The following is an 18703-nucleotide window of genomic DNA, read 5'->3' on the forward strand; positions in this document are numbered from 1 at the left end:
TGATTCCTTTGAAATTTTGACACAATGCTGCATTCGAATATGCACGTGTTTTTATATAATATACATGTCGAAATTCCCCCCACTGGGGGGAGATGGACAGGATTAAGGCTTACTGTAAAGAACTCTGCTTCTATTATACTATTTTAGATGCAGTTTTTTGCGTTTTTGATTGCATTTTAATAGGGTACATCAAGAGAATGTACACTAAGAAGGGGTTTTTCGAAAAATTCCCCGCCTCGGGGGAAGTGTTATACATTGATAATAGATACATTTTGAGCCACAACAACATGTGGCAGGGTCTGCTAGTCAATTAATACATGGGAGAATGGCTTATATTCCAACAATCATCCATGTACCTGTTGTTATAAGATTCAAAGAGAAAAAAAATTGCTTTCTTTGTGTGATCTCTCTTGAGATTCTTATTGTTCTAATCTTTTGTTACATTACAAAAGTTATTTCCTACAATTTTAGTCTGAAAACATTTTTAGGGAGCATTGTAAATCAAACTAATCTTAACAATTTCATTTTATATAACCAGGATTTTATTAATTTAATTTCTTACAAAGTTCTATTAAAACTCCACAGTTGCCATGCAAAAGATCAAAGTAAAAAATTTATCACAATGAAAATATTTTTTTATTCTTTATTAGAATATATAGAGAATAACATATAAAATAAAACTTAATTTGATAATTGGTTCACATATTCACAAAAAAATAAGTTTTTTCTGATTTTAATATGAAAATTATATAATTAAAATTTTAATAAAAATAAGTTAATAGGATCTAACTCCTGATTTTTGAAAATCATTTTATAGAATTTGATTTTGTAATATAAATTTTTTTACATTCTATTTTTTAAGTTTTTATTTTATCTAGTTTTTTCAGGTATTGCATTTGATAACTTCCCTTCATAACAAACCCAAAATACAGTATTAAAGTGAATGTAAAACATATATAAAACAATATAAAAAAAATAAGTAAACATAAAACATGTTTTATTTTAAATGCCATATAAAATGATTCAGTTAGATTTATGGAACAGAATAAATCTAATTGGCTTATTGTTTATTTAATTATATTGTATAATAATAATAATAATAATAATAACTCATTAAATGTCAAGGATATTTTTAAGTTCTAAAATTTTTTGTTTATTACAGATAGATATGGATTTTTATCATTTATGCATTGTTGGTGCTGGTATGATAGGATCTGCTACAGCTAGGCATGCATCTGCAGATCCATCATTGAAAGTGTGTCTCATTGGCCCAGATGAACCAAAGGTTAAAAATTGATTTCACGTAAGCTTATAAATTTTTAATCATTATTTAGTGTTTTCACTTTAAAATTTTTTTTATAGGATTGGAATAATGTAGATATTTTTTCTGCACATTATGATGAAGGCAGACTGACGTATGTCATTCAAGACTGTGTTGTTGATCACCAGCTTACAAAGTGCTCAATGGCTCGTTATCGAGAGATTGAAAAATTATCTGGTAAGACTTTAAGTTACAAATGCACTTTTTTATATATTCTGTAATAAAGTTCATTTCAATCAAATTATAATTAGAGAAAAAAAGTAAAATGTATAGTCTACAGAGTATTATTGAAGAAATTATTTTTATAAATCTTATTAACAGTTATATTTAATTAATTTCTAAACTTAGAAATATAATATATAGGCTAGACTATAATAGACAATAATGCAATTGGTTAAATGTTGATAAAATATTTATTAAATATGTAATATGGATAAATAAAAAAAAAATACTATGATATGTTATAATAATTGAGTAGATGAGATAAGAACTCTATTTGATATAATATACATTGCAGGCCAAAAGCAAAAATTAAATTGTATTTTAGTATAACAACAACAACTTAACAGTAAGCATTTATGTTCAAAACAAACATTTTTCAATCTGCTTTGAGTTATCTTCATTTATCATGTTACATTAAAAAATATCATAAAAGAATAATTTAAAAATTAAATATTTGAAGCGTATGTTCAAAGCTTCTGTCTGACAATTTGCATCTCTGTGGTGTTAATATTTGCCACCCACAGAAAACAATCTTTTAACAGCAGCTTTACTTAGTAAAGTTGTGTGATATTTTACAAGTTTTTTTTTATATGTTTACTAGCTGCAAGGACCTGCTTCGCTGGGTTTTTATTTGATTCGTACATTTGTATATAATACAGTTTTTGCTTTTGTCTATAAAAGACTGTTTTTCTAAGTAATCTAGAATCTAGCTGCAAGGACCTGCTTTGCTGGGTTTTTATTTGTGGGAAAAAAGTAACGATAGTGAGGATTAAGATAATTACATTGTAGCCAATCTTACCCGTTTTCACAGAATGCAAGAATTAGATCCCCCATTTCCAGACTAATTAGAGACCTGGTCCGATTCTATTTCTACATCTCCCATTCACGTCCAGTCAAACGAACTATTTTCAACGTTTCTGGAACATTTACAATCATTCTATAATCGAACCAATATTCAAATGTTATGTTCAAAATAGAAAACCACTTTCAACCACTTTCAGCCCCATATCTCCCGCACCCTTATAGCTATCGAGACGCAACCCCCATAGTGCACGAATGGAGACTTGGGGCTACTACCACATACAAACACCATTCATGTGCGATGTGTAGTTTTGGCGGAAAAGTGAAATATAGGGACACACACGTCCATTTATATATATATATATATATATATATGCATCCAAGAAAATAAGATTGATATCTGCTAAGTATGCATTAACCTTATCTTTATAAAAATTTCTTCTGCTTAATTAAGTTTATTTTCCAAATATTCAAATAAACATGGGCTTTTGAAGCTCTCTTCTTGTTTCTGCAGATTTGTCATTTTATCAGTTTTGTCACTTGTTGCTTTCATGATATTCCTCTTCCTTATTAATAGCAAATTTTTTCATTGAAACATATAATGAACATTTATGAACAACTATTTTTTTATATTTTTGTTAAAAGGAAGAAGTTTATATTTAGGAAGTAAAGATGTTGGTATGGCTAGAGTTCTAAATCATTTACTTTGTTATACTGAGAAACTGCATGGCAAGATTCTAGGACAAATGTAGCAAATTTTCGTCCCCCCCAAATTGTAGAGCCCCCTGTGCGAGCATAAAAGTCAAAAGGACCATGCCCATATGGGCGAGCCTTCGCAAGATATAGCCCTCCAAAGATGTGCCTACGTCATATTCGGTCATGTGACTCTGTGCCCAAAAGGGACAGTGTCATGTGGCCGAAATTTTTTTTTCTTTTTCGGTTTTCCCCATCTCAGTGTTGGAAAAAAGTGCGTGCTCCTCTTCCTTAGCCCCCAGCGCACGTCTCCCCCTCCTGTCCATGCCACTGCAGTCTCCCCCTCGCACATGGCCGGCGGGCTGAGTCTCCCGCCTGCAGCCTTCCAGAATCGCCATCTGTTGCCTGTAAATACAAATATCTATTATTATTACACCTCTTACCTCAGTCGGGGCTCGAACCCCAGTCCAGCCGGCGCCGATCCACTTCTCTCCGCACCGGTCCGCTAGGTCGCTCTGCCAGAAACACTTCACAACTCATACTTGAGCCATGCTAGGCTGAGGAGTGCACTGATGTGCCCTCCAGACGACCCCCAGAGGATGTGCATGATGGGCCCTCCAGACAACCCCCCTCAGCCGCACAGATGCAGTGTGCCGTGCCACGCGACCACCCCTCGGCTGTGCAGGTGCAGCAGACCCGTCGCATGGCCAACGGCCAGGCGGCTGCAGGTCACGTGACCTACCCCTGCTCCCCAAGGTTTCATAAGCCTTCAGGCCACCTTTGGACATTTTTGGCCGGTGTTTGTTACCGCAATAGTTAGGAGTACAAGTCAGGAAATATCCAACATTTCTGATATTCCAGTAAATATCCAACATTTCTGATATTCCAGTAAATATTCAACATTTGTGATATTTGAGGCAACAGAAGCGAACGCAACAGGTAATGGTCATTATTGACAATTTTCTAAATCCGAAACGACTGCATTTACTTTACTTCTTCCCAATAGTAAAGTGTTTCCATAATGTACAAGGTATAGTGTGGAGAAAGTAAACGAATTGGACAATTGTCACGAAACAATGCTGAATGAAGAGATTAAAAGGGAGCTTGCAAGTTGTGTATCATATCATTCTGGAATTTTAGCAGAAACATTTCTCAGCGACAGTTTTCAATTCACTGGAAAGCGATTCAGATTATTCCAGTTGAATTTTATGATATTAAGGAATGAGTTTGTGCTTTGTCTGAGATTACATGTATCAGGAAAACCAAACCTATCTGTGTACATAACGAACAAAATGATTGCTTATTACACATTTGTGATGAGTATGAGGCAGGAAAGCTGTAATTGAAGTACAACGGAAAAGGCAATTTCTACATTAAAAGTTTTCCTTGCATTAAGATTGCAAAGAGCAATGGTTTTCAAAAATCAAATGCAGATGTTAAAATTCCAGAATGAGATGAGAACGCTTGTTGCATCTTATTTCGATCTCATTCGGTATTGGTTCGTGACAATTGTTCAATTCATTTACTTTCTCCACACTACTTTGTATGTTATCAAAAGACTTAGTTACTTCTTCAAAGAAGTAAAATGATATTGTTTCAGAATTTTTAAATTGTCCATTTGTAATCACATTGCAATGTAATCTCGAATTCCCTTTCGTCGTCTCGATTATCACAATTAATGAAATTGGAATATAGTTACTTTCAAGTATTGCATTGTTTTAAAGAATATCCAGAACATTTAAAACTGCTTTTAGTTTGGTGACATGTTCTGTCTTCATCTGATCTTTGAAAAGCATTGCTCTTTGCAGCTTTGAGTGTTAATAAGGCAAGGAGAAGTTTTTATGTAGAGATTGCCTTTGCATTCCTACTTCAATTACAGCTTTCCTCTTCATGAAGATGTCCAGATTTCGACTGTTCTCAACCCGGAAGTTGAAGTTTAATTGATGGTTTAGAAAATGTAAGGTCGAAAATGAATGAAATAAACAATCTTTTTTTAGAAACGAAACAAATCATGAACGATGTGGTTCGTATGGAATGGATGCCTAACCTCAACAAATACGGATTTGGAGCAGTTGCTGATGCTTCCACAAAACATAAGTTGAAGTCAGTCTTTGAATCGAATGCTTGCAGCATTTGGAAAGGGTTGCGAAAAATCACAGTTGGATTTTTCACGCAAACTTCTGTTATTAGTGGCAACAGAATGTTTGGTGGTGAAGGTGTACGTGTGACGATCGACCGACGTTTCTGTCTTCGAATGTGATAGAGATAACAAAATAGAAGCGCACTCGATATAGAGCGGCGGCAGCGGAGAAAGTGTTGGTAAATTAGTGGTAATAATCAGGCTTTTCTTTGGTCTTTGCCGATGGAAGTGTCGTTAGAAAACGGCTTGCTACCTATTAGATACGTGATAGGCTTAGCAGAGAGAGACCAAGCAAGGCGCGACTCCCCATGGTGCTCCCCGGAAGTGGCAGTCGAAAGGTGGTGATCCTCGTGTTTAGGATGGTTTTGGGAGTGTCTAGTAAGTTCTAAAAAAGGCAAAAAATGCCATGGTTTTGAGATTTAGTTTTCCATGGTTTCGAGATTTTGCCTTTTGATGGTGTGGCAGGCTCTACTGGACAAGGATATTTAATTTTCAATCATATTTAAAGTGGAACGCATGCACATTCAAACTAATCCTATTGTTTGATCTTATTTAAATATCTTAACAGAAACACATGCACATATGGTATCTGAAATCTATTACCATTTGATTTATATTTAAATGTTAACTGTCAGCTTGTTTTGAATAAATAAGAAGCCTGAAGAAGAGCCCAGAAGGGGTTACAAGAACGTTCGCAAATGTTAATCATAACACCGGTTAATTGGTTAATGTCAGTCACACTTTTTATATCTATCCTGGTGTGTTGTGCAGTGAAGTAGAATTGTAGTTTCAAGCCACAGCATTTTAGGCAATTCCTTTTTTAGTTTAAATTAAAAATGAATTTTATTTTGGTACATGCTTACATATTAAATGAGAGTTGCAGTTTGAATTCTGCTTTGAACTTTTTCCAAACCACTAAATTATTAAATGAATGTAATTGTGAAAAATTATATATATAACAATTTCTTTATTTTAGTATCAGATTTAATTAAATTATTAAATTATTTTGATCTGATGTAGATAAAACATTAAAACTAAAATACAAATAAAATCCAGATTTTTTACTTTCCTGGCTGTTATACATAACAGAGGGAAAGTATGACAGTGGTCAAAAAATGACCCCACCAGATTTTTTCATTTTTGACTCAGGACACCTTAAAACATCGAGAAATGCAAAAAAAAATTCCAGAATTTTTTCTATATGTATAGATGTTAGCGTGTATTTGGGGCACTATTTTGTTCATCTTTTTTCCAAACTTATTAATAACTCCTGTGCTTTTTGTCAAAAATTTTTTATACTTTGTAGGGAGGTTTGTTTATTAGGGAGATTGATGCAATTAAACTTTGGTTGTTAAAGATTGAGGGGGTGGGGAGATGAAGGAGGTTATGTGTATCTCTGATAGAGTCAGACTTAATGATGATTTTACTTGCTATTAACATGTACAATTTTTTGTAAAACCCATCTCTATCCTCAAAATTGAGCTTTCTGCTATTTTATAATAGTTAAAAATATAAAGTTTTTAATAAAATATCAACAGATGGAACCATCAAATGTTGCCAGGAGAGTTAAGTAACTTGTTGCTGGATTTTTTTTCTTTGGAATTGCAATTTATTATTTGTGATTTATTTTTGTGTGGGTCAGTGCTCCTTAATAATGCCCATCTTTTATTTCCTTTTCTATTTCTATATATACATTCATATGGAAAATTAAAAGTATGCATTGTTGTTACAGAGCATTGATCTATACAAAAAGAAACAAAAATAATTTTTTTAAGACAATAAAGCACAATTTTTTCTTCAGTTGTTTTTGCAATTTGTTCTTATATTAAATAGATTATCCTTAATCATTGTCATGTTCATTTTGTTTTGAATTTTAGCAATTATTTAAAAAAAACCTATATTTTAATCATAATGTATTTACATTTTTAAGTATATGAATATATATGTTGAAGTTTATTTTTATTAGAAGTTAATACTTACTTTTTGGTTTCTTAATTAATTAATAATTGCTTATTGTAAAATTTCCATTAATATAATTTTTTTCATTAAGTACAATTTAAAAAATAAAAAATTATATTTTAATTTAGGAATATCATTTTACAATCCTGTTGGGTGTCTGTATATTGGTGAAAAAAATATTGATCACACTGTTCGACTACAAAATGCTTGTGTTGTCAATAATGTGCCTGTAGAAGATTTATCTGATGACTCTATGTTTAAACAAAAGTAAATACCTATTTAATATAATAAATGTGAACATTCTTTTATAATTAGAGTATAAATTGTATGTTTATTAATTATATTGGGTTGTTTGGAAAGTACTTTAGTTTTTTTTTTTTTACCACTAGACAGATTAGTCGTATTTTTCCTGCCATTTTTATTCTAAACCGTATTATCATTATATATTTTGACAGCTAGCATTTTAAGGCTTATTTGTAAAAAATTTTGTTTGATTTTGTGCAATTGTTTTTTTTTGTGTCCCATCAAATATGGAAGATCAAAAGCAGCATTTTCAGCATATTTTGCTCTTTTATTACTGAAAAGGTAAGAATGCTGTTCAAGTGAGAAAAAAATTTTGTGACGTGTTTGGAGAAGATGTATTGACAGAACGACAATGCCAAAACTGGTTTACAAAATTTCGTTCCAGCAATTTCAATATTGAAAATGCACCACATTCTGGAAGGCTAGTTGAAGCTGATAAAGACAAAATAAAGGTATTGATTGAAGCAAACTGCCGAATAATAACACATGAAATTACATTAAATTTGTCAAATTGAACCGTTTATGATTACTTGAAACAAATTGGTTTCATTTCAAAGCTTGATATATGGGTTCCACATGTTCTTAAAGAGAGATGCTATCTTTGGTGGGATTTTAAGGAAATTTTTTTTTTTGGAGCTTTTACCAGACAATTTAACAATTTATTCAAAAGTATACTGCCATCAAGTAAACAAATTGAGTAATATCATCAAACAGAAAAGGCGGCCAGAATTGATCAACAAAACAGGTGTAGTGTTTTACCAAAATAATGTCAAATTTAACACAAGTTTGGTAACTTGTCAGAAACTGTTATAACTTAGATGGGTCCTGCTATCACACCGACCATATTTGCCAGACTGAGCACACTCAGATTATTACTTGTTCCAGTCTATACAAATTTTTTTTAACTGTATGACATTTACTTGAAATGACAATGTCAAAAATCACTTGGATCAGCTTTTTGTAAGCAACGATCAAAACTTTTATGAATGTGAAATCATGCTGCTACCAGAAATGATGACAACAGGTATTTGACCAAAATGATTGATATATAATTCAATAAAATATTTATTATAAAAATATTGTGTTTTTTCCCACAGAAAAAAAACAAAATTACTTTCTGAACAATTCAATACAATTTGATTTAGATAGCATTTATAAAGATTTGTACATTTATGTTCATGCAGAAATATTTTAATTAATTTAAAGTTTAGAAAAGAAAGTTCAGTTTCATTTAAAATAATAAATTAGTTTCTTTTAAAGTTATATAATTTATTAGACAAATTTATTGTATTTTTAACAAAATTATGATCAGAAATAACACCCATTGGTTTTTCAAAAATTTCTTGTTNTATCTAAACTTTTTAACAATTCTATAACATTTTAACTCATTTAACTTTTTGTCTTAAACTTCAAAAATCATGTTACTTTTAATTTTATTCAAAATTTTAGATTTACGATGTATTTTATTTCTGCTTTCAAATATTATAAAGTATGTGCATAGTGCATTTGTTTTTAGATTGAGATATTTTAGGCTGTTGTCTCCCACTTGTACAATTCACAAATATAATAAAACTTGAGTTTAGAAGATGCTTGAAATTATCAGAGAAAAAAATTGGGTTCTGGCATAGAAATACAACTAGTAATATATTTTTATCTTGATATTTCTGCATTCTGTAGATAACAGATAGAAATTTCTTAATTTTCTTCTTCTCCAAAAGTTTTTTTAAATGGACAATACAATGTATTACACACTTCTCATAAATATCAGCTAAAAAATATCATGCTTATCTTCAATGCCATCATTTCATAGAATTTGTATGTCATTAAACTTGTCAGACAAAGTTTTAATAGTTCCATTTTTAGATAGTACATTTGGTAAATTGATGCATTTCTCCCTTGTTTAAGAAATGCATTTAAGAAACTCTGAAATTTTGAAAAGGGAAGGAATAACAATAGAACAAATCAAATGAATTGAGTTGGGAAAATTGGCAAATATCCTGCTTTAGAAGCATAAATAGTGTAATCATTAATGTCACCTGCATAGCTTATAGTTGTGATCTTCATTCCATATCTTTAAGATTTCTATAAATTAATAATTAATTTCTAATTATTATCTAATTGATATAAATGTTATTTGACATCTTTAGTGCTAAATTATATTAGTTAAATATCTCAAAAAACAGCCCTACAGCATAAAAATAGTCTTATCTCATAAAAAGTAGCCCTGAGTTAAGTGGACAAAGTCTCTGGTTTTAGTAAATCCAGGTTTTTTGTATTATACATTAATGCTTAATTATAAGTGTTAAATTAATTTTTAAAAAGCTTGAATAAATAACTCTCTTTTTAGCTTATATTATCATCATAAGTTTAAAAAAAGGAGTCACTTATATGAAAATGGTAATTAGTTACATTGAACGGGATATCAATTTTCAAAAAAGATAAAATTAGTTTGGATAATATTATTAAAGTTTTATTAAAGACAGTACATCAGCTTTTATAAGAAACCAAACTATTTTTCTTAATTTTTTGCATACTTTTAAATATTTTATTTAATAAGAATCTCTCTCTCTTTTTAGTGTATGGTGCAATTTTAAACTCTGATTTCAAGAATATAATTTTGTTGAATATAAACTAATAATAATGTTTTTAATTTTAAGATTTCCTTTTATGAATTTAAGAGAAGATGAAGTTGCTCTATTTGATTATACTGGTGCAGGATATATATCTGCTCGTAATTTGGTTGCTGCTCAACAAGAAATTTCAAGAAGACAGGGATGCACCATAATAAGAGATGTTGTTTCCTCAATTGAAGAATTCAATCATAGTAATGATAACATAGTTTTGAAGGTTAGTGAGTTAATATTTATCTGTTTGAAGAAGAAAGCTTTATTTTTTCATTATGAAGTAAAATCAAACATTAAAAATAAAAAATATGACAAAATCATATATAAATATATGAAACCATCAAAAAACATATTTTTCACCTTATTCTTGGATTTTTTTTTTTCTTTCATTTTTAATGTTTATAGTACAGTAAAACCTCGATTATCCAGACTAGTTGGGGATGAAGGTAGTCCGGATAAGGAAAAATTCAAATAATCGAAACAAATACTTTAATTTGTCTTTTAATGATAATACAACACGTTTTCTTTTCGATGACATATCGGTAATAAAAATAAATACTGTATTTAAATCGTGATCAAATTTTCAAGAAACAAATGTTTGTATTGAATTTGGACTACTACTGACCAGCGCTAACAGACGACCTATTGTTTAAAAGGCCCTCTGGTGGTGCAAGAAGACAGATTTTATAAAATAGAAAGCAGTTGAAACTGCATTTTTATGAATAAAAATTTGACAAACTATTTATCGTTTTATGATGATTAAAATTTTTTTGTTGTGTTCGCGGCTTTTAAGTAATGCATAAACCTTCGAGGCGCGAGGCCCTTCGGATCGCGAGGCATAGGCAGTGGCCCATGTCGTCTATGTCTTACGTCACCCTTGGTCATAGAAATGATGTAATTTGAATATAAATTATTTATAAATACGTATGTCAAGTTATATTTTTATTACGACGTAAAATATATTTAAGAGTTTATGACCACTGTGCTGGGTGAGATGCTGTTGAAACAAAAAAAGTTATGCATTCCATCATGTGCATAAACAGTGTCGTAATTCGCCAAGTGCAAATCAGCAAATTCATAAAATTTTTGTTTATTTTGAACAATTCGGATAATCGAAAATCCGGATAATAGAGGTCCGGATAATCAAGGTTCTACTGTATTTGTATTCATTTACTGTACATTCACATTACTGTACCTTTATCAGCTCTTTAAAGAAAAGTTCTGTACTTTGTGATAAATATAATTTTAGGTATGAAAAAAATGATTTTTAGTTTTTCTCACTTTTTTCTTTTTTTGACATATATAGTGTTACTCAACTTATCAGTTATTTAATTTTTGTCACTTTATAGATTACAGATTATGTTACGTACATTATATTATAATTTTCCATTACCTTTTACTTCATGATGAGTGTATATAAAGATTTGTAACCAAAGAAAATAAGATTCTGCTCATAAAAGTAGCTGTCATGAGTTGTCTTCCAAACATTCCACGGCTAACAAACAAGGTTTTTAAATTGATAAAATTAGTCATAAATTATGGGTTTTTACTAAACTGATGGCAGCCAAAATAGTAACACAAGTTAGTTAATTGAAAATACATCTGGTGAAAGTAGAAATTCAATTAAAACAATTTATAAATTTTCCATTTATAAATTAAAAGCATTTATTTTTTAAAGAAATTGTGACATCAAGGCTAAAAATAAAAATTTATCATCATTTTCATTAATACCTGTAATTTATAAATTTGAAGTAAATTATTAAATTTTCTTTTTAATTCAATTATCATGTTTCTTTAAATTTTTTGGGACAGTTTCAAGAAATTATTATATTACTTGGAATTACTTTCTATTCTGCTTTCAATAATTTTTATTGGAATTTGTTTTTAATTCAAACATGTTAAAATTGTGAAAAGTATGAATTTTATTATTTGTAGGAAAAGCATTAAAACATCTCTTATCAAGGCTAAAAACAATTAAGTAATTTTTAACATTTTCATTAATACCATAGAAGAGAGCTAGTAAATGTTGTTATATTACAAGAAGAAAAAAGTTTGTGTTTTGCATACAGTACAGGACTAAATATCTGGCAGACTTGAGACCAGAAGTGGTCCATATTTATGGATTTTCTGGTTTTCTGGACATAGATAGGCTAAATGTATACTTAAAATACAAAATAAAAAATTGAAAGTAAAGAATGAAATTGTATTTAACACACTGTATGCCAGCAGTCACACTGTAATTCTCAGTGATTCTCAACCACTGTGTCGCAAGATTTTTGAAGTGTGCCGCCACTGCGAATATCAATACATAAGCAACGTCAGACAAGTAGTTTAATCAGTTCTACCTTCCTAAGGTGTGTTTGGAAATCGTAACTGGTGTTACTGGTTAGTTACTAAGGCATTTAGAAAACATGGCCTAAATAACCAACTGCGTTTAAAAATCAGTTGTGACATCACTGGTTCTGCAGTGCTTACCGAAGTGACCATGTGTGCTGCCAATTTTTAAATTATTAAAAGTGTACCATGACGAAAAAAGGTTGAGAATCACTGCTGTAACTGGTAATCATATGATGCATGTTTTACAGAACTGTGAGAATACAAGGGTATGAGAGTAGACTCAGAAACCCTCTAGTCATTATAACCATTAGATCTACTCACGGGGTCACTGGATGGCATGTAGGAGGGCTATTATTCAAGTGGGGAGGAAGTCACGGGGTGAATGTCTGTACTTGGGAAAGGATCAACAGGTTAACAATAACAAAAAGGATTTAATGAGTAAAATAAAACAAAGAAGTACACAAAGCGAGATATGTAATATAACCTATCATAAATCGAGCCTATCTCTAAAACATGAGAGACAGTTTACAATAAGTTTAAAATAATAATAATCTCTGTCGATCAAACTTGGAGAATTTGAGATGAATGCTGGGAAAGTTGGAATGGCAAATCTCTTCTGTTGCTCTTCTTATGGCAGCTTCCTTCTGGTTATGGACTGCTGTCAATATGCCATGTTCCTAATTCTCATGGACTGCCTGTCAAGTATGGCAAATTTCTTCTTCTGTAGACTGCCTGTTGTTTATGGCATGTTCGAATTAATCAGGAACTGCCCTGAACTCGTGAATTTTTCCTGTATTTTCTCAGTTCCCACCAGTCAGATTGTAAGATTCTAATCATCTGACCAGACACACATCTGACACAAGAGAGATGTTCATCAGATAAATTAGATAAGAAGTTTCTAATGCACACAAAATGACAATTTTTGATCTATTTTATAGATGAGATATTACATAGATTTTCAAATAAATTGCTCTCTGCTCTTGCATTCTCACAGAACCAAAACAAAGTAGATGCATAGCGAACTACGGTATGCCAAATTCAAAACTAATTAGTTCCAAAAATAATTGGTTTTCTGAAAGGCAGATATTTGGTCCAATACTGTATCTAATTCAATCGTTCATTTTTGTAATTTTTGAAAGGACATGCCAATATGATTAATAACAGCTGTTAATATGATTTATCATATTGATTTTATAAATTTTTAAAATTTAACTCTAAAAATGATGATTAAATATTTTGAATTACTGTACCACTGTACTGTATTTAAGTAGTAAAATTTATTATTATTATTATTATTATTATTATTATTATTATTATTTTGTTATGGAATTAATTGAATTAATAGTTTATATTTTAAAGCTTTATTCGTAAAATTATAAAATCAGTCGTCATTAATTACTCGATATTTTTATAGCTAAAGTGATCGGATTCTGAAATGTAAATAGTGGTACTGTACATTAGGTGCTTCACACTCAAGAACCTTAAGAATCCAGTAATAACACTTTAATGGAAAACTAACATTTTCGACCATACCTGGACTTCCTCAGGTTTTTAAAACCAGTAAAATTCAAACTTGGAATGCAAAGAACAATATTTACAAATTATTTTTTTAAAAACCTATGGAACATGTTCAAAATTATTTTAAAATCTATGGAACAATCTAATCACGTGTATACAATTCTTATCCATGTATATTACCATGGTGATAGAACTTTATCAATACCATAAACAGTGAATAATATGATATAAATAAAGGTACAGAAAAAGGTTTCTAACTGCTGGTGTTGCCTGTTTTTTCATAACAGTACCTCCATGCATAGGAAACCTTAATGGCATCATTTGTGTTAATACAGTTGCCATGTAAGTCGGCTTTGTAAATTTCTAATACCTCAAGGTTTCAAAGGTGTTCAATTCGATGTGACAATCTGACCAGTTTGGCTTTATGAAGGTCGGCCTGTATGTCAGGGTCTGTGGCGTAGGTGGATAGGGCAGTGGTGTTCCTTTTCTTAGTGATATCATATCTGTACTCCTGTAATATTTTACTTAGAGAATGCTTTGTGGACCCAATGTATACTAAATCCCTTTGAAATCTGTCGTCTCAGAGGGGAACCATGTATACACCTGGTGCCCAACCTTTGTCAGTCCTGTCGTTGCCATTGCACAATAATCCATATACAATGTTGGATCTCCTATAGGCAATCTTTGTGCTCATACAGGCACAAAACTTGCCTATAGTTTTCCATTAAAGTATTATTGGATTCTTAAAGTTCTCGAGTGTGAAGTATACATTCCAGTAATCCTGTAAGAAGTTGTTTTAATATATTATAAGCTATGCTGGCTAAGTTATACAAGAAATTGCTACTAGCCTTGACTAGGCTAAGGATAAGTTTAGATTCCTTGTGAAATGCCAGATAAACAATGTATATGGGCTATTATGCAACGGCAAAGACAGGACTGACAAAAGTTGGGCACTGGATGTATACATGGTTCCCCTCAGAGACAACAGATTTCAAAGGGATTTAGTATACATTGGGTCCACAAAGCATTCTCTAAGTAAAATATCACTAAGTAAAGGAACACCACTGCCCTATCCACCTACGCCACAGACCTTGACATACAGGCCGACCTTCATAAAGCCAAACTGGTCAGATTGTCACATCGAATTGAACATCTTTGAAACCTTGAGGCATTAGAAATTTACAAAGCCAGCTTACATGGCAACTGTATTAACACAAATGATGCCATTAAGGTTTCCTATGCATGGAGGTACTGTTATGAAAAAACAGGCAACACCAGCAGTTAGCAACCTTTTTCTGTACCTTTATTTACATCATATTATTCACTGTTTATGGTATTGATGAAGATCTATCACCATGGTATTGACTGTAAAAATCGAACGATACCATGGTATCATTCAATTTTTACAGTCTTTTTTAACCACTTGTTTTTTATTTTGTTTTTTCTTTTTCTTGAGAAAGATCATTTAACGTGACCAAAAACATTTGGAAGTAATAAACTTGGGCTGCACGTTCACAAGGTGTCATAGTAAGTCTTTTAGTATTGAATAATATGCAGTCTTGAACCAATAAATAATTCAATGATCTCACAAAAATCACAAAAAATAATAATTTTTTCTTAAAATGTATAAAAATTTAAAATGAAATGATTATTCAAACCAATTAGATAATCCTGAAATGAAGATGAATTGGGGTTTGACTATATTCTTATTTATATACTGGTGGAAATTGAAAGTGTTACACCCAGATAGAATTGGTGGAAATTCACGAAACTTAGTAAACATGTACAGGGTCATATCCAGAAGAAATGAACACAATATGAAATGAATTAAGTAAGGTTTTATTGCTGTTTGGTACATGTTTCAGTAAGTGGTATGCCCACCTTGAGCATGGATACATTCTTGGATCCTTGTAGGCATTGAATCAATAAGTGCTTGAATGTCTTTTTGGGGTATGTCTCTCCATGCCTGCACAACTTGTGCAGTCAGTTGTTGTACAGTGCTCACTAGATGGCTATAAGATGTAATCTGTCTACCCATGACATTCCAGACATGCTCGATAGGGGATAAATCTGAAGACCAGGTGGGCCAGCCCATGATTGTGACACTTTGCAAGGCCTGTCTTGTGATGGCAGCAGCATTCTTAGCATTCTTAGCATAAAAGGAGATGAAAACCCAGGCTACTCATAGGTATTGCCTGGGTGTGAAAAGAGAAGAGGAAAAGAGGGAGTGAGGGGAAAGTAAGAGGAGGGTGGAAGATGTAAAAAGAAAAGGGAGATAGGATAGTTGGTGAAGGAGGGAGTCCCATGAGTGTTCTGCATTGGCATTTATGGAAATATATACAAAATAATATAAGATGAAATGAGATACAAAATAGATAACGTAGTAGTTAAGATAAAGTAAAAGTACAAAACTATAGAGCTAATTACATAGGATAGGTAAATGAAATACAATGATATATAATACAGTACAAAATTATTAGTTGGTGTAACAATTGCGACAAAGAATAAAATGTGATAATGTACATACAATTCGATACAAAGAATGAAATACGGAAATAATTATACAATATTATAAATGAAATAAAGTGTACAGAACTAGTGAACAAATTACATTATATGTATAATAATATAAGATAAAATAAAGTGTATAGAACTAATGAACAAATTACATTATATCTATAATAATATAAGATGAAATAAATTAATATACTGTAAAGGAACTAACAAACAAAATCACGACATGTAAATAATATTTAGGAATAAATACAATTAAAAATAAATACAATTATAAATACAGAAAGGTTATATAAAATTATTAGGGGATAAAATACACAGAAACTATTGAACTAATTACATAAAAATACTTAAATAAGATACAAGTAAGTAATACAGAACAATAACTGTTAACAGAATAGTAATCGCGACAATGAAGTTATGTACATACAGTTCAATATAGAATTTAAAATAAAGTACAATATACAGAAACTATTATGATAAGAATAATTAGATAAAATAAAATCAAATTAAATACTATACAAAAACTAGTGACCAACAATACATTATGTTAAATATTAAATCTAGGAATACAGACAAGCAAATACATTGTAAAGAATTGTGCTCGACATACAAAATTTTGCTGGCATGTATTAACATAAATTAATATACCACATGCAAAAATGTAAATCCGTATATTACAATATCACAATCTGGATTGCATAGTAAAAGTCTTAATTGGACTTCATTTCACCACAGTTCAAAATTGTAGTCTTGGACAAATTATCATAACACAATAGTTATAAAGCTGTAATATACAGTATAATATCACTGTTGCATAATAAGAGTTATAATTAACTTGCACCACAGTAAAAGGACCATATAAGCCGCTTCTGTGTAGACACAAGAGATCCGATGAATAGCTGAGTTGTAATTGTAACTCAAACTTAATGAACACATCATCGAAACATATAAGCACCCACTATATTAATGTAACTAAGTACATTAACTGAATGAGGGTTCTAATGCACCAGTATTTTTGATAAAGTTTTCAAGAGTAGCGAAGATATCCTTATCCTCCACCAATATCTTCATTGGGCATGGCCAGTTGAAACCTTTCTCCAAGACTATCCTCTCCAAAGCGGTTCGTTGATCATCAAATTTAAAACAGTCAAAAATAAGATGATAAGCATTTTGGATGCTGGTATGGTCACATTCACAGAGAGGGTGATCACGATGCCCAAAACGGTGTAAATAGTATTGGAAGTTCCCATGATCCGTTATAATTTGAGTTGTGTAGAAATTGGTATTAAAGTTTTTATTCCGTAGTCTAGTTGATATGTCAGGAAAGAACCGGAAAGTTGTCCTCCCTGTTTCACCTTCCTCCCACTCACGTTGCCAGATCTGTATTGCTGTATTGTGAATAACATTTTTGATTATAATATAAGAAACTTCCCAGTAAGAGGGAGTGACATTGGATGTAGCGGCTTGCTTAGCCATGAAGTCTGCCATGTTATTCCCTTCGTTGCCGGAATGGCCTTTTATCCATGAAAAGGTCACTTTGTTGTTTGTACTATTTATTTCATTACGAATTAAAGTAGCGAGGGTTCCTTTATTATTTACTATTCTCTTGATAGCAGCCTGACTGTCAGAGCAAATCTTGATATGCTTATTTTTAATTTTAGTTTTATTAATATGTTTTGCTGCCTGAAGAATTGCAAACAACTCTGCTTGTGTGATTGTACAGACGTCAGCAAGCTTAAAGCAAGCTTTATAAGAGATATTATCTTTGGAATCCCTGACCACAAAAGCAGATCCCACCTTACTGTTATTTTTGGATCCATCAGTAAAAATCCTGAATTGTGATATAGGATCATCATTATAGTCCGTTACCTTAATATCTTCTGTTAAGCTTGGATGTAATTTATTAGTTATCATTTCCTCCTTCAAATTTGATTTCAAAGTATTAAGAAGGTATTCATTAAGATTAGGAAATAACCCAATTTGAATATATTTATATATTTCACTATTCTGATTGTCTATAATTCCTCCATTTTTAAGGTGCCACTTCCACATTTCTTCTTTTGCCCTTATATGTAGAGGCAGTACACCAGACAAGACTTGTAGGGCAGCTGTCGGGGCCGTTCTATATGCCCTGCATAACCTTAGTAACATTAATCTTTGGGCTTTGTTTAACTTTTTCTTAGTACGGGTATTGTCTACCATCTCAGCCCAGAACGGAGCACCATAGAGTATAATTGTTTCAATACACGCTTTATATATAATTTTGAT

General features: G+C 31.3%; 2 protein-coding genes across 2 annotated transcripts in view; one reads left to right on the forward strand and one right to left on the reverse strand.

Moving 5' to 3' along the window:
- The window catches only part of LOC111642107, a 33036-nt gene that overhangs the window by 4194 nt on the left and 10139 nt on the right, over nt 1–18703 (forward strand). Inside the window, exons 2-5 of the mRNA XM_023388386.1 lie at nt 1163–1285; nt 1363–1498; nt 7265–7403; nt 10097–10286. Coding sequence (XP_023244154.1) covers nt 1163–1285; nt 1363–1498; nt 7265–7403; nt 10097–10286 — 588 coding nt within the window. The remainder of the gene's footprint in view (nt 1–1162; nt 1286–1362; nt 1499–7264; nt 7404–10096; nt 10287–18703) is intronic.
- Nucleotides 17215–18685, reverse strand: LOC111642103. Its single transcript, XM_023388382.1, has one exon. The coding sequence runs from the start codon at nt 18635–18637 to the stop codon at nt 17417–17419; it is 1221 nt and encodes a 406-aa protein (XP_023244150.1). The 5' UTR covers nt 18638–18685; the 3' UTR covers nt 17215–17416.

This window comes from Centruroides sculpturatus, unplaced genomic scaffold (assembly GCF_000671375.1).
Source record: "Centruroides sculpturatus isolate CEXI.00-Female unplaced genomic scaffold, Cexi_2.0 scaffold1662, whole genome shotgun sequence".
In the NCBI taxonomy this organism is placed as follows: domain Eukaryota; kingdom Metazoa; phylum Arthropoda; class Arachnida; order Scorpiones; family Buthidae; genus Centruroides; species Centruroides sculpturatus.